At 49.1% G+C, this 27,168-nt stretch overlaps 1 protein-coding gene across 6 annotated transcripts in view; it reads right to left on the bottom strand.

The window, feature by feature from the left end:
- The window catches only part of LOC111840795 (transcription factor SOX-6-like), a 148,315-nt gene that overhangs the window by 48,587 nt on the left and 72,560 nt on the right, over positions 1-27,168 (bottom strand). For all 6 annotated transcript variants that reach the window (XM_023806044.2, XM_072718069.1, XM_023806064.2 and 3 more), the window contains 3 exons: positions 24,954-25,043; positions 12,442-12,614; positions 8,972-9,040 (listed from right to left, as the gene is read on the bottom strand). In XM_023806044.2, the coding sequence (XP_023661812.2) occupies positions 8,972-9,040; positions 12,442-12,614; positions 24,954-25,043 (332 nt within the window). The remainder of the gene's footprint in view (positions 1-8,971; positions 9,041-12,441; positions 12,615-24,953; positions 25,044-27,168) is intronic.

Here is a 27,168-nt window from a genome sequence, read left to right as displayed (position 1 = left end):
CCACTACAATCACTTCTGCACTCTGTCTGATTACTGTACTCTCCTCCTGAGTCTGACCAATGTTTCTTTGATTATTATCAGGATTCTGAGTGTTAGATTTGCTGGAATTATGGCAAAGGGTCAGCACAGGAGCTGCTGTTTCTTAAAAATCACAGGCAGGCAAAGCCTGGTCATAAAATTAAAATGTTTTGCAGTAAACTGGTTAAATCTATAGGGACTATCTCAAACAGCATGGGTAATGAGGGGGGGAGAGAAGAGATATAAACAAACCCAGAAGAGAGTTGGGGACCAGCATCGTTAATGCGAGATATTTGCCCCTGGTGGATGGAGGTGCAACGAGCCTCCAGCCCAAAGGACAGGGAAGGGGTGATGGACACGTGGGGGGGGGAGAGAGCCTCTACTGCAGAGTGTTGCCCATGTTTTATGATTTGAATTGACCTTGTGGAACTGCTTTAGTGTGTGTGTGTGTGTGTGTGTGTGACTTTGTTCTAATTGACCTAGAATCTTCATGAACGTTATCTAAAATAACGTTCTCAGAACCTGCTTAGAATCAGCCTACATCTATAAAAGCTGTTTCTGTTCATTTTATTGATTTAATCTGGCTTGAAAGTACTGCATTGTAAGAAAAAAATAACAGCTGACCGGAAGCTAAGCGGTTTGTGCCCTGGCCTCGGCAGAACAGCCACATGTCCGTGAGGTCATGAGCGAGGCCGTTAACCCCCAACTCCAGGGGCGTTGCACGCTGGCTGAACCCGCGCTCTGACCCCAAGCTTGCTCTCACCTGTCTTTGTGTCTCATGGGGATGAATGACACCTGGGCAAAACAACTGCTTATGTACACAAAAAGACTGTTTGTATAAGTTCCCGAAAATCTTTACGGGGACCCTGTGCGTCAGCAATGGGATGCTGGCATTTTCTGCCCACTGCGCTTGAGGCGGCAGGCCAGTCAGCTGTGATTGTCTCCCGGCCGCAGGGGCTTGACAGAACGACATAGCCCACTCTGTTTGTCCAGCAGAGTGGGGTGGGGTGTTTACTGCAGGCACATGAGTGCATTGGGACTCCAAAATGCACTCAGATGTCATGTGCACACCCGGTGACGAGCAAGAATAATTATGGAAGGAAAGAGTAAGAAGAAAAACAGAAAATGCCGTCTTTGAAAAAAGGCGCAGGACAAAACGGCCCTTTCTTTGTGTTCCATGGGGAATGTCCAGGTTTTCCTTCGGCCGCTCGAACAAAAAGGTCCTTTTATTCTTTTCCGGTGGCGATCGGGGAACCAGCGTCATGGGCTGAATGCTTTATATTGCCACCCGAGCCCTAAGAAAACATAGGCCCCCTCCGTGAGCGGCTGGCCACTGCACGCACCCAGTGGCCTTCCAGTCAGCACTGCGGTGACACCCCGTATGGAGGCCAGTGAGGAGGCGGGACAACAAGCAGCTGCCCCACTGCAGGGGGGGTCCAGCCCATTCCGATTCGCTGACCCCTCTGACATGACAGGATCTGAGCTGGGCCTCCTTGCTTTGATCTGAGCCCCCCACCCCCCCAAGGCCCTGTATAATACACTGGGTCAGGACCTAGGGGTGAGCTCTTAATTAAGATCTTTCATCATAACTATATTACATTTTCCTATCGCATTGTGACCATCCCACAACATAGATGGACTGTCAGTCGGACAAATCAAGCTTCACGTGCGGACATCCCCACCTCGTATGTGCGTGTGCAGCTGCTCCAGAGTGCCTCTAGGGGGCGTGCCCTGAAGCAGTGTACCCCAGTTGTCTTAAACGAGGCTGCCACCTCCAGCACTGCAGAGGTCTCACTGTTGGCTGAACTGTGAATGTGTTTGCTTTGATTAAAACTGCAAGCAAATGAACAATTTGATCAATCAAGTAAAGCACTCCCGTTAACTCAGAACACTGCACCATTTGTACACCAGAGGGGGAACCCTGACAATATTGCTAGCAGCGCCCCCTATAGTCTGAGACAGGTAACGGCACAAATCCACACTCATGGCCCCGCTGTTTGCCTTTGTAATTCATGAATTAGTTTCAAACAAGCCGGCTGCACCGACAGCTTCCCATTCATCCACTTAGTTTAATTTCAAAACCATCACCCCCATCTCCGAGGTTGTACCTATAAAGCCGTTTTTTTTTTTTGCATCATTAACTTTTAGATGGGGGGGTAGCTTTACTGTTCACACCGACTTTACTTAATGTCAGCAGTTCTTCTGGCTCCTGACAAGAACTCACAATTCATAACTAATTAAATTGACTAACCCCCCCTCCAGAAAAAAAAAAACTACTAACCAGAATGACTTGCGCCCTGAGTGATGACATGTTAAATCAAAGGGGGAAAGATTCCCTGTGTCTTTTCAACTTGGGTCTCTCCTGGCTGGGTGTCTGGGCTGGTTCTGGTTCTGGTTCCGGTTCTGCCAGTGCTGCCTGGTGAAGGTCACCCTCGGTGCCGTGGGCGAACACACGAGTCCCTCTCACTTCCCTCACCCCCATCGCTATTTAAACACAAGTGATAATTGGCTGCTTGCATCTCGTCATTAACGGGTTCTATTTTCGGCGTTTCTGTGGTGTATTAAAATCTTGCATTTAAAGACAATTTGCAGGTATAAAAGCCATGGGAGCCTCCGGGCGAAACACAAAAGAAGAACGCGCATTCTTTAGTCAGCCACCGCAGTTCACGTGCATCACGCTAATTATTTAATCATTCACCATAACGCCGCTGTTGTGTGCGCATGCACCCGTCCTGCGCCGAACAGCAACAAACAAAGCAGAGGATTTAATTACAGCCGAGGTGATTAAAACGGCACGGGCAGCCGGCGGCGGTGCCGGGACCGGGACTGAGCCGCCAGCCGTGCCCTCGCTTTTCCGCCTCATAATTGCGTAATAAATTGTTGTAAGTAATGAGGAAATCAATTAGGGTGGGAGACTGGGGGATGGGGGGAACCTTCGAAAGCCCACCGGGACGGGGGCCGTGAAGGTCAGGTGGGGACACAGTATGACAGCAAACAAGCCCCCCCCCTTTCGTGGATGAGTCAGATGATAGAAAGTTAAACCAAGAATCTGTGTCAGTCGTGGTGGATGCCTTTGAGATCTGCTGCTGTTTTAATATATTAACACAAGTAGGAAGGGCTGTTACTCTCCTATAAAAGTAAATATGTCTGTAAAAAAAAGCATCTGTACTTAATTTGCGTGGGGGTTAAGGCACACAAAGTTCTGTTTGTCATAATGTGTCAATTCCATCGTTGTTTGGCAATACGGATGCACACAAACACAGATCTGAAAGGGCTAGAGCCAATAACATAGTCACTACTGACTGTTAAAACTCGGTGAGACTCGTAAACGGATCTGTGTTAAGGTGCTGATATTTTTACAAGGCTGCACCAAATACTGCAGCTGACGTCATCGTATGCCAGATATATATATATATATTTCCACCATGAAACTGAGTTACACATCTTTCAATATTCACTATTCATAGTCGTAGCCACTTATTTAACTCATTCCATTAATTTTGTTCAATTATCCACATTTTTACTCCACTGCAGTGTAATACATAGTACTCAGCAATGCTGACTATTACAGATTTGATCTGCATTTTTTAAAAATATCCTGCCATGCTATCCTGTGTCACCTACAGTATGTCAGGTTACTGTGGGAATACTTAAGGAAACAGACCCTTTTAGCATAGTGCCAGTCTAGGTGTATCCAGCACTGGGACTGTAGAACCAGCAGTCTGCGTGGGGCTTGGAAGGAAGAGGGACTAAAATAAAGAACATCAGATTCCTGTGGAGCACCAGGCCATGGAGGCTCCTTCTCCAGGCACCACTGTGTCCCAGAGGCAGCCAGCTTTCATTAGCAGGAGTCACAAGTGCTAATTTGTTTACAGGTCTGAATACCTGCGATGCTGAATTAACCCTAAATTAATTAACTCCTTAATTACTTTGTTAAGGAGGAAATGTTCCGTTTCATTCCAGCATTTGCCCCAGCCTTCAGCCACCGAAAGCACGCCATGTAGCGTCTGCATGTGTTGTGTGATGCTTAGTCCCTGCATAAATCATGCCTTTAATCTGACAATTGTCAGCAGGAATCACATAAGAGCGAGACGCCCCCTTTACTGTCCCTGGAAGCCATTACTAACCACAGCAATCTTACCGTGCACTGTGCACTGACAGTATTTCCATCTTGTTTAAATTAAGTTGCACCACATATAAATAGTGGTTATATAATATAGCAGTGAGTGTGTATATATGGTATAATATAGGGTTATATACACACGCACGCACATATGTCTGGTATTACAGTTCTGTGCGTGTCTGGGTATCCATGTGATGCTGATTAAGTGCAGGCTTCTCTCCGTAAACGCAGAACAATTCTAGCCGCTCGCAGTCACTCACTTAACCCTGCGGAAGAATTTTACTTCCGAAAGCCCAGGTTAATCATTGCTCCCGGCTGACCTTGCATAGGAAAAACAGAACAACAGAACCCTCTGTGGTACCCCCCCCCCCCCCTACCAGCCTAGTGCTGCCTAAGACAGAGACTACAGATCTTCACCCCTGAGGGGCCAAATGTGATGAGTGGCAGCAGATCCTGTGCCCCGTGGTTCTGCCTGAGATATGGGGCAGGCTGCAGAGGCATGCAGGACCCTGTCTGGCACATGAGGCAGAAGAAAAGCAGATCTGGGCTTGATAAGTAGAACCAGACCTGTCCAGTGGGTATTTTACGCCACTCAGTTAAAATAAAACACAAACAGCCTACCAGCCAGTGGCTCCACGTCCATCAACAGTCAATCAAAAGGCAGTTTTTACCATTTGGAAGAGTTTATCACTAATATAAATCTTTCTGCCCTGATTATTTTAACTTGGTAAAAGGGTGCATAAGCCGTGTCTTAAATCAGTACATTCCAGCAATCGCAGAATCTGTAAACACCAAACTATAGGACATCCATGGAGAAAAGACATTTAACCTGACAAAGAACACAGGGAAGGTGACTATCGGTACTGGGGACTCCAGTCTCGACGCTGTAACGTAAGACGCAGAGCAGCAGCAAGTGGGCCTCGATGCCGCAGAAAGCGTGCATTCGTGCGTTGCGAGCTGTTTTCCCCTTTCTCCTGTGTCATCAGGCATGCATCCCGGGAACAATGGGATGTCTCTGGATTCACTGGACTTTCCAGCTGCTGCGGAGGCCTCAGAGGCCTGTGGCAGGCAGTAGGCCTTCTTAATGAGAGCACCGCCTTTGTTGCCCTCAGCTCAAGACGACGCTTCAGTACATGCACGCTGTTGGCCTTCGGTAAGCCGGTCCTGAATTACGAACAGCATCGGCAAACCACTCTGACAAACCACGGTCTGACACGCGCGTGCATCTGTACTCCTATGAAAACTAAACTCCTTTTCCTCGATGGTTTGAAGCCGCGCTGCGGTAATGGAAGCGGCAGGCAGGCGGTGAGTTCACCGCACGAGTAACCTGTGAACTGGGGGCCAACTTCGTTAGGCTAATTTCCATTTATCTCTCTCACAGTCGCTGGTGCCAAAGTACAACGGTGTTGAAATATCACTCTCCGAAACACATGGGCTAACATTTGGCTAACAGCACAGGATCGTTTTATTAACTTACAGTTCATTTCATAGACTGCTGCTCATGTTGCTAACATATGCTGTCCTACCATTTACTCCTCTATAATTAGAAGAGCCATATGAAAGGGTCAGCTTCCAGGCAAATGCTAAAATAATCCTGATTTGCAGGGCCGGGGGGAGGGACTGGGGGGAAAACAAGGGGCGCCATCATTCAGGGTAAGGATACGACTTAAAGGGGGGGAGGGGAGTGATTAGTTGTCACTGTTGACACACCATAGCACAACAACAAAATGTGTCCTCTGCATTTAACCTGTATATCACATCACGATATAACAGGGGGCAGCTAATTCAGCGCCTGGGCTGTCAGTACCTTACTTAGTGCATCTCAGTGGTACTTTGCTAGTCAGGGATTCAAACCAGCAATCTTTCAATTACAAGTGCACATCCCTAATCATTACGCCACCACTGCCACTGTCCCTAACCATTACGCCACCACTGCCACGGTCCCTAACCATTACGCCACCACTGCCACGGTCCCTAATCATTACGCCACCACTGCCACGGTCCCTAATCATTACGCCACCACTGCCACGGTCCCTAACCATTATGCCACCACTGCCACTGTCCCTAACCATTATGCCACCACTGCCACGGTCCCTAACCATTACGCCACCACTGCCACTGTCCCTAACCATTACGCCACCACTGCCACTGTCCCTAACCATTACGCCACCACTGCCACGGTCCCTAACCATTACGCCACCACTGTTTAAACAGTGCAGTCTGTGTGGTTGGGGCTGCACTGTTCCAACCAGCAGTAAAAGCACAGACCTGGAGTTTGTGTTATGAAGCCGGATTTCTTGCTTAGCCAGATAACTTGTCAGAGTTCAGTTACCCCAGTTTAAACGGCCTTTATCTTCATTCATTTACATTTAGCCCAGACTACCTTTAATCCGACAAGTTATCTGGCTAAGCAAGAAATTCATGATACAGGCCCTAGATCTGCTCTTCTGAACATGCTCTGCTTTAGCCTGACTCCTGGGACATGTCCTTCCTGATTAAATATTTATTTATTGGTCTGGTTCAGACATTCCCTGCTTACTTTTTATTTAAGTCCTCTGCAGCCGATGTGAGAAGTGGGCGCTTTAGGCCCACATTGAATCGTACAATAGTGATCTTCTCCCCAGACGGGATCAGTCAGATACAGTGTGAGCATCAACAAGAAGCAGCGGCAGACAAAGATAGAAAGAGACCTTGATTTTAAACTCCAGATAAATCCCGACTTGGCAATCAACACATCTGGTATCTTAAGAAAACCACATCATTGTAATCCCAAAAGAACGAAGATTCGATCTCTCTATCCCCACACTGCATAAATCAACCGGGATGAAAAGAGTGCCTTTAAAATTTGGTGATGATGTGTCTCAGATCCTTCTAGTGTTTTCAGCCCCTGTCCTTGCGCCTCTTATTCTCTTATAGAAGAACTAAAAGCATGTAGCTCAGCGGGGTATGGGATCAGTCTGTCCTGGTTATAGCAGAAATGGATGTGATCAGTTAAAGCACAACAGCACGAGTGAGAGTGTGGATCTCGCACCTCAAACTGAAGGAGCAAGATTTTAGCACCTTTTCTGGGGCTACTGTCAAGAACACAACCCAGCAACCCAGTTCTGAACTTGGCCCAAGACTTTAATTATCTGTGACTTGGGTTTCTGTTACAGTAAATAGAGAGACTTTTTCTAACAAGAGAGCTTTAATTAAAGCAGAATATTGTGATATAGACTCAGGAGCACCCACAACCCTGAATAGAACAAGCAGTTTCAGAAAATGTATGGATGGATGGATTGATATTAATGTGGTGCTATATATCAGAACATCTGCAGGTCACAATAAATCAAATTTAGCAAAAAAAAAAAGAAAGGACTAACTAAGTATTTTATATATCCTGTTTCTGAGAATTAACTGAAAGTGAAGATGTAAAACTAGGTCATAACTAAAGAATATGTCATGAAAACAGGTTAAAGTTGACTTGTTCTTAACGCATGCTTCTGTTGGCTAGTGTCAGTCCCTGGGGACTGTACTGAAAAACATAGGCAGGCTGATGATAACGAGACATTTCAAATCAAAAGCAGCAGATGGAGGGAACATGTTTTGTCTTCTCTTTGATCGTAAGGGTTTCATTCTTATAACTAGGCAGAGTATCAGTGTGAATCATCGACCGCAACCTTGACTGGGAGCTGCCTTGCTCCCCTGCTGGGATGGAAAGAGCCACAGGTCAACAGGCCTAAAAGAGGAAATCGGCGAATCTGATTTGAATGACCGTCACAACTGACATGGAAGTCAGTCATACATGTTTGACTTCCTGTCACATGACTATGGGGGAAGAGTCAGAGGCAGATTTGGTACCTGCCTCCACCAGGCAGCTCAGGAGGGAGGAGGTTCTGAGCCTCTTTCTGCGCAGTAGCTCTGGCAGCAGGGACTGGCGCGCTGGGTGGTCTCAGGTCAACACCCCCCCGTCGGAGCCGCACATGCCAGCTCTCACCAAAAACGTTCCGAAAGCAGCTGTCTTCTCACAGCACTCACCCTGTTTCAGTCTTTTGTGAGAATGTTTGCAGAGACCTCCATTTGCATTTTCAAATTTCAAAATTACTTGAAGGGCAGAGCCCCACACTGAAAGTTTTCAACAGGCCTATGTCAACAGTAACTACATGATTTGTTTCTCAGATTATAATAAAGACATATTTTATAAGCTTAGAACAACAGCCTGGGACATAAAAAATGTTTGTAAAAGTCATCATATTTATTTAATTTATTTCATTTATGTCTCCTGATTACGGTCTGTTGATTTTAACCATTGAGCCCTATTATATTTTTTCAGCAGCTCCCTGAAAAGCAGATAATCTTCATTTAGCTGGGACGCCGTTATTTCAGGGACATTACTGTCTTCAGATATTTTTACACAAAAATGCAAATATGACTGGCTAAGTGTCATTTTGTGAGTGTTTTTTTTTTTTACATTAATTAGAATGTGCTAATTATTCTCACCAATTTTTCCCCTGCTGGTTACAAATAGCCAATTACAAAGCAATGAGAACAACGCCCGACAAGACGAGAGAGCATTTAAATTTTTGGAATTTTGAGTATTACAAGAATGAATTTCAAAAGCAATTGATTAAAATGGCGGATGACCTCATACCAGCGCGTCGAAATGTATCACTAAAAAAAGTGCCTAATATTCTAACAGAAGAATTTACTCCGCTTAAACAGATCCAATTTGAGATGATAAAACAACATTGCAGATTGCCTGCAGTCACAGTGCGGCCCAGAGTGGCCACAGCCAGAACTGCCCAGGTACCATGGGGGTTAATGAGGGCTGCGGGTCTCCACTGCACTGACCTGGATCTGCTGCTGGAGGAGGTTGATTTTGTGCTGCTGCTGTAGAAGTTGCTGCTGTTGTCTTGCAATCTGCAGATGGCACAGAGGGAGGGTGTGAGACAGTCCATCAGACACAGGAAGCCCAGGTTGGCTGCCGCTAACTGCCCGCCCTCTGTGGGGGCACGTCCTCACCTGCCCCAGATCCACAGCCGCTAACCTGCCGCGTGGCTCCACGTGCCGGTAATTAGCCACTAAGTAGAATGGCCTCATTTGAGCCCTTTAATCAATGTGTTAGGCTGGTCACGGGCTGCAATGGTACATGCTTACCACGGCGTGATTAGTGCGCGAGGCAGGCCTGCGGAGCCAGAGCCACCAATCACAGAGACATTACAGGGGAAACAGAGAAAAAGACAGGACGGGAGGCAAATCTAACAGCGACACAGAGAGAGGATAAAATGGAACAAAACCCACATTAATTAACACCCAGAGGAGACATCTTTACCCACTGAAGGATGCTGGTCTTCACTCATGGCATATTTGGGAGAAAAAGACACACCTCCCCATGTATAGGAGAAACACACACCTCCTCATGTATAGGAGAAACACACACCTCCTCATCTATAGGAGAAACACACACCTCCTCATCTATAGGAGAAACACACACCTCCCCATGTATAGGAGAAACACACACCTCCTCATCTATAGGAGAAACACACACCTCCTCATCTATAGGAGAAACACACACCTCCTCATCTATAGGAGAAACACACACCTCCTCATCTATAGGAGAAAGACACACCTCCTCATCTAGGGGAAACGCACACCTCCTCCTCTATAAGAGAAACACACCTCCTCCTTCAGAGGAGAAACACGCACCTCCTCCTCGACACAAGAATTGGAAGCTAGAAGACCAGGGTGTCTCCACAGAGCAAAGTCCTGGGGGGGGGGGGGGGGGGCATCAGTCAGTGGCGAATCCCTGAGGGGGAGCCAGGGGGCCAATAGTCAACGCTGAATCCTCAAGGGGGCTGAGTGGAGCATTAGTCAGCAATGAATCCCTGAAGGGGGGGGCAGGAGGGCATCAGTCAGTGGCAAATCTGTGAGGGAGGGTCAAGGGGGCATCAGTCTGTGCCAAATTCTCAAGGGGGGGCCCGGGAGGCATCAGTCAGCTTTGAATCCGGGGGGGCATCTGTCAGTGGCGTATCTCCAAGGGGGGCCGGGGGATATTAGTTAGCAGTGAGGCGGGGGGGGGGGGTGGGGGATCGCACAGTGGTGCATCCCCGAGGGGGGGCCAGGAGGGCATCAACTAGTGGTGAATCCCCGAAGGGGGGGGGGGGGGGTTTAGCGGGAGGGGCACCAATCAGTGGTTAATCTACAAGTAGGGGGCAGGGGGACATTAATCAGTGGAAAATCCCTACGGGGGGGTGGGGCATCAGTCAGTGGTGAATCCCTGAGGGGGGCAGGCGGGTATCGATCAGCTGTGAATTCCTGGGGGGAGGGCAGGAGGGCATCAGTCAGTGGCAGTGGGGGGGGGGGGGGGAGTTGGCAGGGTGGCATCAGTCAGCGGAGAATCCCTGAGGATAGGGCCAGAGGGGCATCTGTCAGTGGTCGGTGAATCCCTGTGGGGGGGGGCAATGCTCTAACACTCCAACCCCCCAAACCATGAACCCACTTCACCGAGCATGACAACCTAGTTCTAAGTGTCAATTCATTTTCATTTTCAAATATAATTACAAAGTGTTCACTGTGAGGTATCACTCGTCCGCAAATGTGTCAGGATTAATTTGAGCTGCTTTCTTCACGAGTGCCAACAGTTAATTACTGTGTCGTGTCTGGATGGTTAAACTGACATCCTGACTTGAAGCTGCTTTGTGTGTGTGTGTGTGTGTGTGTGTGCGTGCGTGTGCGTGCGTGTGTGTGTGTGTGTATGCGAGCGGGTTTACCTATCCTTATGGGGACACAATATCCCCATAACGTGATAAATATCCGTTTTTTTTTCCCTTATGGGGACCGGTTTCCTGGTCCCCATAAGGGAAAACTCTATTTTATAAAAAACGGTGACTGCTATGAAAAAACTAAAAATGCAAAAACTCTTGTATTTTGTTTGGTTACTTATGGTTATGGTTAGGGTAGGGTGGGGGTTAAGGTTGTCATAGTTAGCATTAGCATTTTTCCCATTGAAATGAATGAGCGGTCCCCATAAGGATATGTTTACCCTACATGTGCGTGCGTGTGTGTGCGTGTGTGTGTTTCCACATTATCCTCTCTCCACTCTGATTAAGACTTAAAACTAAACTCAGACATACATGTGGGTAAACATTAAAGCATGTTCAATGTGTGGTATTATGAAAATAACATTATGTGCTCTTTAAATTTTCCATTAAAAATCTGCAAATTAGGCTTTTGAAAGTCAAAAACTATGCCTTAATTGCATACATGTTATCTGTTCTTTAGGATCTATAGGATAGATGTATTTGCTACTCTTCCATCCATCCATTCATCCATCCATCCACTCATCCATGAGTTCCTCTTCCAGCCGCTTGTAATGCACAGGTTTAAGTCGTCATTCTTTTTAGTGAAAAATGTGGTTTTTGCCCTCCATTGACCATTGGGTGAGTGACATAAGGCGTTTTTCAGACAAAAAGATTAAATGAAAGGCTAGTGTGGCAGTCGCAGTCATAGAAGGATGGAGGATTAAGGCACTTTTGGCTTACGGATGGATAGTCGGACTGGCCAGGCAGACGGATGGGCAGATAGGCGGGTGGGTGGACGAACAAGCAGGTGGACGGTTGGACAGACAGGTGGGCAGATATACAGGCAAGTGGATGGTTGGACAGACAGGTGGGCAGATATACAGGCAGGTGGACGGTTGGACAGAAGGACAGGCAGGTGGATGGTTGGACAGACAGGTGGGCAGATATACAGACAGGTGGACGATTAGACAGACAGGTGGGCAGATATACAGGCAGGTGGATGGTTGGACAGACAGGTGGGCAGATATACAGGCAGGTGGACAGTTGGACAGACAGGTGCGCAGATACACAGGTAGGTGGACGGTTGGACAGACAGGTGGGCAGATATACAGGCAGGTGGACGGTTGGACAGACAGGTGGGCAGATATACAGGCATGTGGACGGTTGGACAGACAGGTGGGCAGATATACAGGCAGGTGGACGGTTGGACAGACAGGTGGGCAGATATACAGGCAGGTGGACGGTTGGACAGACAGGTGGGCAGATATACAGGCAGGTGGACGGTTGGACAGACAGGTGGGCAGATATACAGGCAGGTGGACGGTTCGACAGACAGGTGGGCAGATATACAGGCATGTGGACGGTTGGACAGACAGGTGGGCAGATATACAGGCAGGTGGACGGTTGGACAGACAGGTGGGCAGATATACAGGCAGGTGGACGGTTGGGCAGACAGGTGGGCAGATATACAGGCAGGTGGACAGACAGGCAGGATGGGAGGGCTGATGGGCGGGCCCTCACCTGCTCCTGCTGCTGCCTGGCCAGCTCCATCTGCTGCCGCTGCTTGTCCATCTGCGAGGCAGCCAGCCTCTTCTGCTCGTCATGGGCGGTCAGGAGCTGCTCCCGCAGGCCTATCAGCTGGGTGATCATGGTGGAGAGTTGCCGCTCCTTCTCTGCCAGGCTCTCGGGGGTGCCTGTGGGGGTCAAAGGTCATGGTATGAGGGTGCAGGTGGGCGCAGGATGGGAGGGTCTGACGGCTGCAGTGAGGCATTTACACGAGATAAAAATCTGATCAAATATATTTGATTAACATCAGTTACCCTATAATAACCTTATTAATGTTGCAATAGATGCCCACTAATCTTTGAAAAGTAGGGATGCCTCTGTATGTAAGTGTGTCCTGGTGGGATCTGCTCCAACATCTCGCTTTCACCTCCTTTCACTCTTAATAAAACCATAAAAATCACACAGGTTAACAGGTCATTTTCATCAGAGGTAATTTTATGTGGGTTTTGTAGTATTTTTCATGCTGATTTCAAATCTGTGTTTAGTTTTTCTCTAGCACGTCAAGTTTTTGTGATGAAGCTATATGTAGTATGATATTATGTACATGCAGTCTGCGTAAGTGTATTACAAGAGTTGTCTGTGTTTTTTATCTTACAGACAGCATCACCATTCTCTAGGTGACTAGATATTGATTTATGTTTTATTGACACTTGCCTAGTTGAGTATGATTTGACATTTGAGTATGATTAATTTGACCTAGTGCGCATGCGCATGTCTTGTGTAAACAACTTAGTTTGGCGGGAAACCTAGGTAGTATTTTCTCGAATTGTTGCTAAAGAAATACTAAATCTAACTCTGGAGTTTGAATTCTGGGTCATGGACCTGGAAATCAAAGGCAGTGGTGACAGACAGCATCAACTGTGTTGGTTTTCAGTTGTTATCATGCCTAGAAATGGTATTAATCATCCAGACAGTTTCTGTTATGTGTGTAGTTCATTCACAACGAAAGCACAACGTCGCCCCATCACTGCAGATCTTTGGAAGATATACAAATTATACTTTGGCTGTCTACCTGGAGACCAGGATAAATCTTGGGCTCCACATGTCACCTGTACCAGTTGTTCAAATGGTCTGCGTGACTGGCTAAGTCGGCAAAAGGCAGCAATGGCATTTGGAATTCCGATGGTGTGGAGGGAACTGTGGGACCATCTCAATGACTCTGCTACTTTTGCTGCACAAATACAAGTGGATTCTCAGCTAAGCTCAAAATTGTATATCCCAGCCGAGATTCTGCAATCAGTCCTGTTCCTCATGACGATTCATTGCCTTGCCAATCAACTGTCTTGATTCTGTAGAAGGTGATGAGTATGGAGAAGGCGCAGCTGGTTACAGTGAAAGCATGATGGCCGACTACTGCTGCATGCTGTGTCATGACAATCCAGGCAAGGTGTGCCCAAGAAAATCAAGCTCAAAGCGTTTTTGAAGAAACAATGGTGGTTAACAAACACTTTTCAATTTCTTTATGCCAACTGCCTGTTTATTTGATTTTGCTCTAAAGATATTTTACCCTGTACCACAGTGATGCTTTTGTTTTAGTACACAATACTTGCAATTACGGTATTAACTAGCATTACTCATAAATCAAAAAGTTGACATTACAGATAAAAACTGAAAACAGATATGGAATCAGCGTGAAAAACTGATTTGGAAAAATGTATTTTGGTCTCTGATGATTTAAAAAAACGTTCCTTTGTTGTCCTGTGTTATTATTATTATTATTATTATTATAAAAATCATGCTGGGTCACTGGATATAGCAAAGGCCGGCCCAGAATGGGCTTGGCCATCACTCGGAGCTGCGGATGCCTCGTGGTCAGACGCACTGGGGGAAGCAGGCGAGCGCACAGCAGTGTCTGCCCCAGAAGCGCGCCCCGATCCCTGTGCTCCTCAGGCTGCGCTCTGCCTCTGATGCCTGGATGGCGCGCAGTGCCCCCCGGAGCCATCAGAATGGCACGACACATGCAGCTGGCACTGCCTACGCGCCGCCTTCATTAGCAGTGTGAGGGTTGCAGCCTCACCACTCGCCACTTCAGCTTTTTTCTTCCTTGGTTTTTCTCACAGCTTTTCCACGGAAGCGGGGGATTGTTCCCACTAAACAGAGGAACTCTGAGAGGTGGCAGATTGGTGACAGACAGCCAGGGCACCATGAAGCCTCCTCCCCTGGCTGTTATATATAATATATATATATATATATATTTATATATATATTATATATTCATATATATGTTATACTGTGGGTTTTTTTGACAATCATCACACCTGCTAACTTCGTCAGGCTGCGGCACCTGCTGTAATGACAGCTCAGCATCTCATTAAGGGGGTGAGAGACACAGACGTCTGCGGTAACCCCCCCCCCCCCCATCCCCCCACCCGCTGTCCCACCACCCCGGCAGGGGGTCAAGGCGCAGTGTGCCCCAGGAACACAATGGATGACATCACTGCCAACATGACTGTGCTGTGGATGACGAAGCAAAAGGAAAATGCAAACTGAGTGGGGTAACTGGAAAAATGATAAATATAAAAATATATAAAAAATAACCATAAAAATAATCATTTTAATATTAATTGTATCTGTAAATGCCCAATAACAAACAATGAGGAATAAAAAACATACGTAAAAATGGTGGCGTACAATGAGGCAGAGCACCACGTTCACGACACCCCCCCCTGTGAACGCCCCGTGGTGTTTCCCTGGCTGCAGCAAGGGGGCGGAACTCTGAGCCACAGTGGGCGGCTCCCTTTCAGATCAGCTGCTGCAGATCCCGCGGGGCAGCCTACCCTGGGGGGTCCCCTTGTACACACCTGCACAGATATACAACGTGCCATGCCCTGTCTCTCACCTGCGACCAGCCGTGCTCCATCCGGCTGCTGCGGGTGTCTTTCTGTACCCCCTCCCCCACCCATTCAGGCACATCTGTCTCTAGCCCACCACCCCCCCCACCCCCATCACCCGGGGCCTGCTCCACTCAGACCGCTCTAATTTGACTAAACAACTGATTCATGTTATCTCTGCGACGAGGATGGCAGTTTGTCTTAATAGGGCCTGTCAACCTCCAGCCCCATTCAGGCAATTTACTGGCAGCCCCATCACTGCAGCGATGGAAGAGAGCTGCAATTCTCCATTTATCCTCCCAAAAAAAAAAGAAAGAAAAAAAATCACCTGAAAGCTTCCTTTCACTTGGGCCTCATGTGGTTCCCCGAGGCCTGAAATGACTCCTTATTCATGGGGCTCTGCCTGCCTTGAATAGCTTATCTGTAACAGCGATACACTCCATGGCGATTTTATTAACCTTTAGCCTGCCCGTGGACGGCTGCCACTCACGAGGCCCCAGCTAGCCGTGCTCACTGACACTGCAGGGCTAGCATTTGCGCTGTCCTACCGGTTGTAGGCGGTGGAGAGCAGGGGGAGGACCAGGTGGGCGGGACTTTGGGACACTGAGTCTTCCTCCCAAACAGGAGCGGTATCAGCAGAAGGGAAACAGTAAGTCGGAAGTAGACAAAAGAGAACCGAATGACAATCCTGCACTCTTTGTCCAAGGGTCTGAGCCACTGGGCAGGCATTAAATACATCAGCTAGGACTATTAAAGCCCCAGTAAACACGTCCCAGGGAGCTCAGTGGGATGAAAGCATCTTTCCCGCAAAATCGCTCCAGTCGTCAAGCTGGGGACAAAGCGCATGATGCTGAACACAGAGTCCTTTCCCCGGAACGTAACAGTCCGTTGTGAGAGTGTCACGGAACCCAAGGCATTCGGGGGGGGGGGGGGGGGGGCTCAACCAAGGAGGGGCAGCTGTGTGCTGGAGGGTTTGGCGAAGACCAGGCATCACCCTGGTGGAATATTAACAGAGGTCTCATTGTCTTGGGGTGGGCGGCATTTAGGAGCAGTGAGAAAGACAGAGAAAGCCACCCGCCCCTCAGCCTTCAGCCCCCACTCTAGCCGGGACCCATACGCCAACACTAGCTATACGGCTTGCTCGCTCAATTTATGGTATGGCGGGGGGGGGGGGGGGAGTAGGTATGCGGGGATACGACTTACGTTAAACTGATGTATGCTTCTGACACCTTAGAAAGTTATTGAATATACTCTGACTGAGCATATATTCTCTGTCTCACAGCCAATTCGAGCCACATCAAATAAATTCAGACAGTATACAATAAACGCATTAAGGTACAGAGAGGATGGGCTGTTTCTGTAGTTCTGACACAGCATACACACAAAATGGAGAAGGAGGTCGTAGCTGCTTTACGTCCTATATCAAATCGAGGATCAGCTCGCAGGAAGAGCCTGGGTACGGAAAGGAATCTAATGGAGTGGCAATAGGCCAGGGAAGGACAGGTTTATGGACAGCCAAGGCAGGGAAGGGACTTGATCACAGAAAAACATAACAGATTCGGTTCACAAAAGTTAACCTCCAAATGAGTGAGTCAGGAGGTGAACATAGTGGTTTTGGATCTCAGAGGAATTGGAAAACTGGGACCCACATCACTGGTGGGGAGAGCGAACAGAACAAATGCCAGCACAACAAAGCCAAGGCGGCAGCCCCCTCTGCTACGAGAAGGTCAAATTACGAAATATGCACAAGGGAGGAGAGACACACGTTCCCTCCGACCCAAAGGCCGACCCCAGGAGGGGGCCCTGAGGTACACCTCTGCAGGTGCACCCTTGGCAACTTTGGATGGTCCAAGTCTTCTGGCGGACCAACAAAACCAGACTGTCTGGCACACCTTACAGCCCTCCCACCCCATCCTCAATCTCGATCACCAGGACAGCTGTTTGATCATGAAGGCACAGGAAGGGTTAGGGCTAGAAGCCAGCACCTCTGGGTTTCTGAGAGTGCAGAAGATGCTCCTATGCTGTGTGCTCATCAGGACAACATGGGTGACACGGAAAAGCAAAACAGGCCTGTGCAGGATAGAAGGTGCTTTGTGGGGGTGTTATTTGTTTGGTTCAATCAAACCCCACCCCCCACCCCCCCCATGCCCATTCCGCTAATCAAGCAGCGTCTAATTCGATTCCAAGTCCAGCACAGGAGGAGAGACGGCAGCTTGTTACTTTGAAGAGTCCCAAGTGAATAACGCAGATAAAAGATTCAGCACAAAAAAGGAAGGGGGGGGGGTGGTGGTAAAAGGAGAGAATCACAAAGCGGCCCATTCTCTTCCTGCCTTTGGCAAAGACAGCTGAACCATTATAGACGAGATCTGAATGACTTTTTTAACACTGGGACACTGGAATGTCTTTGTGTCTGCATCAGCCGGCCATTGTGCGCAGGGCTGTGTGCACTGCCATGGCCCCCCCTAAGTAAATTAAGAGCTCTCTAAATGTGGCGATTGTGTGAGGGGCCCTTTGTCCGGACACGCCCGCCCCAGACCCCGAGCTCGACTTCCTCACGTCGACAAGGTGACCACGGTGGCCTTCAGCTCCGGGCATCTTTCTCTGCCTCATCCACCCTGTGTGTTCAGTGCTCACGGCTCTCCTATTCAGCCTTTGTTCATCCATCCATCGTCAAACTGTGTAACCAGAACAGGGTCACAAGGAGGCCTGAGCCAATCTCAGGTAGCCTGGGGAAAAACCTGGACATCACAGGGCACACACACATGTCCGTATTCATATCTTCAGGGCACCATCCATTCATTTCTATGGGGAAAACCCTAATCCCAACATGACGACCTCTACCCAATCCTAACCTTAACCATTAGTAACAAAATAGATGACTTTTGCCATTTTTAGTTTTTTGATTGCAGTCACAGTTTTTTTTTTTAAATTGAGTTTCCCCCCGTGGGGACCAGAAATGGTCCCCACAACACAGAAATAACAGCTTTATCAGAGACGCCAATTCAAAATTTGTTTTTGGATTGTGGGAGTAAATCAAAGCACCAAAATGAAACAACTTACACACAGAGCAGGGGCAGGATTCAAACCCACAACCCTGAGCCACCATGCCGCTCTGTATTCAAGTCCAGCCCACCAAACACTAGAGTGGAACAGCCCGGTTTTGGCTTTTAAAACCAACTATCATCTGAAATTATGTCCATCTACATGGCAAACACTAGGATTTATTTCTCTACTCACTACAACATATAGTAAAGAACTTTTAAAAAGCCACATTCCTGTCTAAGCAAGATTCTGCCACCTCTGTGCCAAAAGAATGGAAAATTCAGGCCTGTGACCAGTGTTGAGCCTGCAGAGAAACACAAAGCAGGAAGCATGAATTTAAGGACGCTGAGAAGGGCTTCCGAAGCACAGTGCTCTCATGGCATTGGCTGGATGGCCTGCTAAATTCCTAAAAATTCTGTGCAAAGCAGTAGGCATTTTATTAATTATTACATTAAATAGGAGAAAAGCAAACTGACAAACAAAACTTGAACTGTTTCCGTAAGCGCTAATTTACCCATTGAAAAGGCATTTGTTTTGCCCCTTGAGCAAAGCCGCGGTTCCCTGGCCCCCTCACCATGACAATATGAACAGCAGCTGCTTCACCTGGCCCCTTCCTGGCATAAGCTCCGTTAATCCTGCCAATCAGACGCATTAACAAACACGGACACGGTCCCCACAGCAAGACAGCTATCAATGCTACAAGTGCCGTATCAGAAACAGCACAGGGAAGTAAATACCTCCCTTCGAGCAGTGCCTGGTCATGGGAAATGTTATCTCCTCTACGTTTCTCGGCAGAAGGCATACAGATGGGAGCAGTGGTAAAACTGGGAGGTATTCAACAACGGGTGACTGTGTGCCAAAAACAGCGGTGACAGTCGCCCCCTCGTCCTCTGGGGTGGTGTCCAATCAAATGCAATCCAATTCAATACACGTTACTGGAGTGAGTACATTAAATTGTTGGTTCATGTCTTCATGTACTGTACACCAAACCTCCACTGCTACCTCCTAGCAATCTTGCCCCAAGCCACGAGGCCCCTCAGGTACGACTGGTGGAAAACCATCACCCCCCTCACATGCTGAGGAAAATCTTCAAAACAGCTGAAAGAAGCTGCACATTTCCAAACAAACCTTTTGAAACTGGCATCTGTCAGCAAGAAGTTTACACTTATTAACAAATCCTGTGACATACTAATATGCGACTCTTTTTCTGAGGGAGAGAAACACTGAGGCACCAAACAGTTACGGGCAAATTAAAATGAAACGGAGATGGCTTCCGTAAATGAAGGTGTTCAGCTCAATCCACACCGGAGAGTCATTGAGCTCGGTTTGTAAATATTTTCCTCCAGAAACCTACAGTTAGATTCCAGTATAATGTATATTTAAGGCACAAGGTAAATACTGTATGTGTGTGTGTGTGTCTGTGTGCGTGTGTGTGTGTGTGTGCGTGGTGGATTAACCCTTGATACAAAATTGCAAAACCATAAGACACACATTGTTGCTAACAATCAAATGAATGAACTGAGAGATTAACAAGTATTACTTACAGTGGATGACTAAACTTGGCTTCAGCCATTCAAGCTGCTTGAGCAACCTCTAAACATGCTTGAAAAATCATTTTAAAAATTGCTAAAATGTTTTTTTTGTACAACATAACAAAAGTAGGGGGTGAGAACTAGCATTTTCAAACTTTCATTTTTAAGGAGCACCCCAATAAACGGCAGGAGGCGGAGCGTGCGCCATGTCGGCCCGGTTACATCTCAATATGGCGGCGGAGCGTGAGTCATGGCGGCCTGGTTACATCTCGGTGTGGAGGCGGAGCGTGAGTCATGGCGGCCTGGTTACATCTCGGTGTGGAGGCGGAGCGTGAGTCATGGCGGCCTGGTTACATCTCGGTGTGGAGGCGGAGCGTGCGCCATGTCGGCCCGGTTACATCTCGGTGTGGAGGCGGAGCGTGAGTCATGGCGGCCCGGTTACATCTCGGTGTGGAGGCGGAGCGTGCGCCATGTCGGCCCGGTTACATCTCGGTGTGGAGGCGGAGCGTGCGGCATGTCGGCCCGGTTACATATCGGTGTGGAGGCGGAGCGTGCGCCATGTCGGCCCGGTTACATCTCAGTGTGGAGGCGGAGCGTGCGCCATGTCGGCCCGGTTACATCTCGGTGTGGAGGCGGAGCGTGCGCCATGTCGGCCCGGTTACATATCGGTGTGGAGGCGGAGCGTGCGCCATGTCGGCCCGGTTACATCTCGGTGTGGAGGCGGAGCGTGCGGCATGTCGGCCCGGTTACATATCGGTGTGGAGGCGGAGCGTGCGCCATGTCGGCCCGGTTACATCTCGGTGTGGAGGCGGAGCGTGAGTCATGTCGGCCTGGTTACATATCGGTGTGGAGGCGGAGCGTGCGGCATGTCGGCCTGGTTACATCTCGGTGTGGCGGCGGAGCGTGCGGCATGTCGGCCCGGTTACATCTCGGTGTGGAGGCGGAGCGTGAGTCATGTCGGCCTGGTTACATATCGGTGTGGAGGCGGAGCGTGCGGCATGTCGGCCTGGTTACATCTCGGTGTGGCGGCGGAGCGTGCGGCATGTCGGCCTGGTTACATCTCGGTGTGGAGGCGGAGCGCGCGCCATGTCGGCCCGGTTACATCTCGGTGTGGCGGCGGAGCGTGCGGCATGTCGGCCTGGTTACATCTCGGTGTGGAGGCGGAGCGCGCGCCATGTCGGCCCGGTTACATCTCGGTGTGGCGGCGGAGCGTGCGGCATGTCGGCCTGGTTACATCTCGGTGTGGAGGCGGAGCGCGCGCCATGTCGGCCCGGTTACATATCGGTGTGGAGGCGGAGCGTGCGCCATGTCGGCCCGGTTACATCTCGGTGTGGAGGCGGAGCGTGCGCCATGTCGGCCCGGTTACATCTCGGTGTGGCGGCGGAGCGTGCGGCATGTCGGCCTGGTTACATCTCGGTGTGGAGGCGGAGCGCGCGCCATGTCGGCCCGGTTACATCTCGGTGTGGAGGCGGAGCGTGCGCCATGTCGGCCCGGTTACATCTCGGTGTGGCGGCGGAGCGTGCGGCATGTCGGCCTGGTTACATCTCGGTGTGGAGGCGGAGCGTGCGGCATGTCGGCCTGGTTACATCTCGGTGTGGAGGCGGAGCGCGCGCCATGTCGGCCCGGTTACATATCGGTGTGGAGGCGGAGCGTGCGCCATGTCGGCCCGGTTACATCTCGGTGTGGAGGCGGAGCGTGCGCCATGTCGGCCCGGTTACATCTCGGTGTGGAGGCGGAGCGTGCGCCATGTCGGCCCGGTTACATCTCGGTGTGGAGGCGGAGCGTGCGCCATGTCGGCCCGGTTACATCTCGGTTTGGAGGCGGAGCGTGCGCCATGTCGGCCCGGTTACATCTCGGTGTGGAGGCGGAGCGTGCAGCATGTCGGCCCGGTTACATATCGGTGTGGAGGCGGAGCGTGCGCCATGTCGGCCCGGTTACATCTCGGTGTGGAGGCGGAGCGTGCGGCATGTCGGCCCGGTTACATATCGGTGTGGAGGCGGAGCGTGCGCCATGTCGGCCCGGTTACATCTCGGTGTGGAGGCGGAGCGTGCGGCATGTCGGCCCGGTTACATCTCGGTGTGGAGGCGGAGCGTGCGGCATGTCGGCCCGGTTACATATCGGTGTGGAGGCGGAGCGTGCGCCATGTCGGCCCGGTTACATCTCGGTGTGGAGGCGGAGCGTGCGCCATGTCGGCCCGGTTACATCTCGGTGTGGAGGCGGAGCGTGCGGCATGTCGGCCCGGTTACATCTCGGTGTGGAGGCGGAGCGTGCGGCATGTCGGCCCGGTTACATATCGGTGTGGAGGCGGAGCGTGCGCCATGTCGGCCCGGTTACATCTCGGTGTGGAGGCGGAGCGTGCGGCATGTCGGCCCGGTTACATATCGGTGTGGAGGCGGAGCGTGCGCCATGTCGGCCTGGTTACATCTCGGTGTGGAGGCGGAGCGTGCGCCATGTCGGCCCGGTTACATCTCGGTGTGGAGGCGGAGCGTGCGGCATGTCGGCCTGGTTACATCTCGGTGTGGAGGCAGAGCGTGCGGCATGTCGGCCTGGTTACATCTCGGTGTGGAGGCGGAGCGTGCGGCATGTCGGCCTGGTTACATCTCGGTGTGGCGGCGGAGCGTGCGCCATGTCGGCCTGGTTACATCTCGGTGTGGAGGCGGAGCGTGCGCCATGTCGGCCTGGTTACATCTCGGTGTGGCGGCGGAGCGTGCGCCATGTCGGCCTGGTTACATCTCGGTGTGGAGGCGGAGCGTGCGCCATGGCGGCCTGGTTACATCTCAGTGTGGAGGCAGAGTGGGATGTCGGTCTCCATGTGGATGCTAGGTGAGATGCTGCTGTGCCCTCTGTGCTGTTCTGGTGGGTTGGTGACAAAGGGGCCTTACACCAACACCATGCTGGCACTGCTCCCTGCTCATTCTGTGCTTTCACTGAGCAGATCGCTCCCGTCAGGCCAGGCCTCCAGACTGACAGCCAAGCACAGGTCTGGACACACACACTAACCTGTGTGATTGTCACATGATGATCCACCAGCTATACAGTAACTGTACCTAATCTGTACTACTGATTTCATGTTTAAATTTAATGCTGAGCGTATCATTCTTTGTGTAGTATCAAGTATAATATTCAAATTCTGTAGTTGCAATTAATTTTAATCACACATGTACGGATCCCAGCTCTTTCTACAAATAAAAAAATGTTTCAATTATTATGATGAATTTGTGTAAAGTTCATGACGTTAATGTAAACAAAAATATTTCCATTTTTTTCTGTCATTTCTATAGTAATGTACAGAAGCCACCTTTGGTCTGTGGTTAATGTGAAAAACATATCCTGGTTACTGTATGCCACCAACAACAAAGCTGCAAGGGGGGAAAAAAAATATGCTTCACTTGTTGCCACGGGGAGATTTTTAGATTTCACTTATGAGCCAATATGAAAAGCTGTCCTTTGTAGCTGCTAAAGAGCGGAGCACCACAGGTAGGATGTTACAATGCCGCCGGATTCACATTCAATGCGCTCAGTCTTCAAAACAGCCGGCAAGGCCAGATCGCCGGTGGGCCTGCTTTTTATCAAGATGTCAGCTTTATCTGCTACTTCATCCCATTCATTTAAACCTAAAGGCACGCCTGGCTTTTGTATTGATTTTAACCCAACAATTAAGGCGGCCTCTGATTTATCATAACACTTTAGATCTTAATCATATGCTGCTCCCAGCGTGGTGCCTTTGTTTGCGTTTTAATTAAGGGGACCTTGGGCTCCTCCAACCCCGAGCTTCTTTTTAATTGCCGGTATTTACGTGGGGCCGACATCAAACGCGGAGAGAGGCGTTTGTGCAGGGGGAGCACAAAGGGGCCCTTTGAAGCGGCTAGCGTCACATGTAACAGCGTGCTAATTAAAATCCTCATCGCGGCTCACTGTGATATGAAAAGTATTTATACGTACGACTTCCTGGGGAATCGGTATAGGGAGACCAGTGAATCCCGATCATTTATGGACCTACCTGGCTCAGCGTCCTCGCCGCGGCGTATCGCGGGAGCTGACGCCCTGCGATTGAAAGACCCCTTTCACGTGAGCTTGTGGCGAGACAGTGGATACCCTCGGGCCGTTTTGAGAGCCACGACAGCCTAAATTTATGTTAAGTACATTAAATTCATTACCCAAGTCCTGGCAATAATAAATAATATTGTTATACCATCCATCTGTCCACAACTGCTTTTCCATACAGGGTGACTCTCATATTAATATCCAAAATATAATTTTAGATCATGGAAAAACATCATACAAAGAGAGATTCCATTCACCGTAATACTTAAAGGTGTATTTCAGATCAACCACAACTGCATTAATTAGCAGTATGCTATCTAAGGCAGTTTGCTGTCATGTAAATAATCTGTAAATAGCTTCTTAAGTAACAATTAATTAACTTATATATCTAAGGATCTGTGAAATGCACTTATATAAATATAAATGTGACAGTGGTATATGGCTCCTTCTTCTCCCAGGTTTCTCCTACCCGGCTTGGCCTCGGGTTTGCCCCGCAGCCCAGGTCAGAGAGGGCGGGGCTTATGGGTCATGGGCCCCCCTCCCTGCTAGTGATACAGATCAGTCCTCAAGGAGACCCCCGTTGCGCTCTGATAGACACAGACCATAAGGGGGGTTGTGGCTCCGTGGGTTAGGACTCCGTAGCCATGCTCAGAAGGTCGTTGGTTTCAAATCCCATGTTCAGCAGAATGATTTCACCATTGGGCCCTTATGCAATTGCTCTAATGACTCCAGCCTTTTCATTTGTGCCATCGTATTGAATAAAAGCACACTGGACAAATCCACGTTTTTGTTTTATCCCAGTTCCCAGAACACCTGACCCAAGCAATCAGGAGCTTTAAATACCTTACAGGTGTGCTGGGAACTGGATAAAACAAAAACGTGGATCCATCCAATGTGCCCTGAGGACTGGTTTGGGAAACACCATGCTAAATAAGTAACATGAAAAATGAGCAGAAGCTTTAAAGAGCAGATTAATCTGCCACACAGTGGTCTCTCAGACTGCGTCACGCAAGCTGACCTTTGACATCTCCTAGGAGCTCAGTCGTATTGAATCTTTCCATTTTTTCCTTCCAGTCTTTTGAGAGTAGCTTCTCCATGCAAGAGGACTCTGTGAGAAAAAAGAGAGATAAACAGAAGAAGGCAACATGGTAAGTACACTGACGTCCTTTACCACATTTTTAATGCCACTCATCACTGCCAACAACAGACACTGCCAACTGCACTGCAGATAAAACTGATTTTGTGCAGAACCACATCGCAAACTGAATTGAAAAAGTTTTTCGGAAATCTCAATACAGTTTGATTTTTAGCATGAAATGGACTGTTGGTTTTGTTCCTAAAATCAGCGTGAGGGTCTGGATGTGACAGATTTTCGGCTGATTACTGAAAGCTCAAACTCACGACCAAAAGGCCTGTTGCCTGTTGTTTGAGACACGTCCGCTCAGGTAATGAAACCTGTGCTGCCTTTACCACATTTTGCTAATGGTGACAAAGTAAGACGATCCCTTAACAAACCAGGACGATTTCTTATCCTGACTTGCATGCAGAGGGAGCCCCTTTAAGAAGAGCCAGGCTAACATGCAGACAATGCCATTTATTTTCCCTCTTCCTGTTTCCCTGACAAGGGGTCAAATAATCAAACTCTATTTTCCAAGCCACGAAGAATGATTTGTTTCCCCAGAAGGTCATTGTAAGCATGTAAATAATAATTAATTAAACAACTCCCCCCCCCATCCCCCCAAATGCAGGACAGAGAGCCGAGAGGAGAACCACAGTATGGCAGCAGCAGATGAGCGGGGGTGGGTGGGAAGGGGGGCAGTCCGTGTGCAGCAAGGGGGCTTTGGCAGCGATGGGAGTACACTTAACATTAGTGTAGCACACAATGAATCAGGGCAGGAATGGCTGGAATCCGCCATGCTGTCGCGGGGCTTACTGATGGAGAACACACTGCTCCGAGCCCCCCCACACATACAGCCACTTGAAGGTCAGCCTGTTCCCATCGAGAGCCCCCCCGCCCCCCAAACAGCCATCCTGGACAGTGTATGACCCCCACCTCAGAGGGTCTGAGGCAGCAGACGGCGTCACGTGACCTGGATGACAGCTGCCCTGTTAGTCTTCACGTTTCGGCGCACTCAGTGAACGGCGGCCTGCTCCGGTGCCGTTCCAGAAAGTTATTTGCGCCACACAAGTCCTTCAGTGCCGCTAAAACACGCCCTGGCTGACAAATGCCTCACTTTCAGGAATTCACGGCCTGTATTGTGAGCTCTGTAACAATATAGCCATTTATTAAAATGACTGCGGCCGACCTTGTCTTGTGAAAATTAAGTCAAATTTGTTAAGAAAAAGACGAACTGTAGTCATCCCTGTCCTTAACAAAAGGCCCTCAGGCAGTATGGGTAAATGGTTAAATCGCTCTCCAGAGTGAGTCATTTAAGACCACTCTGCTAACAAAAGAGTTCTCAAATTCATATTCACTTAAGTACTGGACACGGCTGAAAGCTTTACACGCATACATCATAACAGACATGGTGCATTAACAGCCATTCAAAGCGTTTAAGACACACTACATGAGTACTTAGCTTGCAGAAGAGCACCATATCAAACGTGTTACTCAAAATAAATTTTATGTAAATAAATAACTTTAAATAAACTTTAAATAAAATCAGGGATTGAGTCTGTGCGCATCCTTAAAAATGGCCCAGGGTCCCCAGATCTGGGCCACAGCATATAATGTGCATGTAACCTAAATAAGCCAGTGACTGGACTTCCTGCACCGGGGTGAAGACACACTGTACACACTGGAGCGAGGTCAGTGTAAAACGGAATTAGCAGCAAGATTTACTGCATTCACTCAAGGAGGGAAAGGCGATCCGTTACTCTCTACTTTGTTTTACCGGGAGTATTATTTCCCAAGACTGATAAACAAAACTGACAGGGAGGGGGTGGGGGGGGGGGCAAAGTCAGGGACGAGGCAGAGTGTCCCGGTGCATCTCACCCCACGAGCCAGCCGCCATCCCAGTGGAAACTCCCGCTTTGAAGATTTAAGTACCCTTTGGAATATCTACAGAAAAAAAAATGTTTCTTTAAACTTGACCTCTACATCCACACCTTGCTGTCCAACAAAACAAATTCCGCACCTGAAAAATGGTGATCGGTCTCCGAAACGCGGCACGGGGGAGTATCACTGCTCCCAGGAATGTCTTATGAAAACATCAGGGAGGGCTGGCATTTTG

Source organism: Paramormyrops kingsleyae, chromosome 11 (genome assembly GCF_048594095.1).
Source record: "Paramormyrops kingsleyae isolate MSU_618 chromosome 11, PKINGS_0.4, whole genome shotgun sequence".
In the NCBI taxonomy this organism is placed as follows: domain Eukaryota; kingdom Metazoa; phylum Chordata; class Actinopteri; order Osteoglossiformes; family Mormyridae; genus Paramormyrops; species Paramormyrops kingsleyae.
Note: the sequence above shows the minus strand (reverse complement) of the source record. Positions and strands in the feature narration are given on the sequence as shown.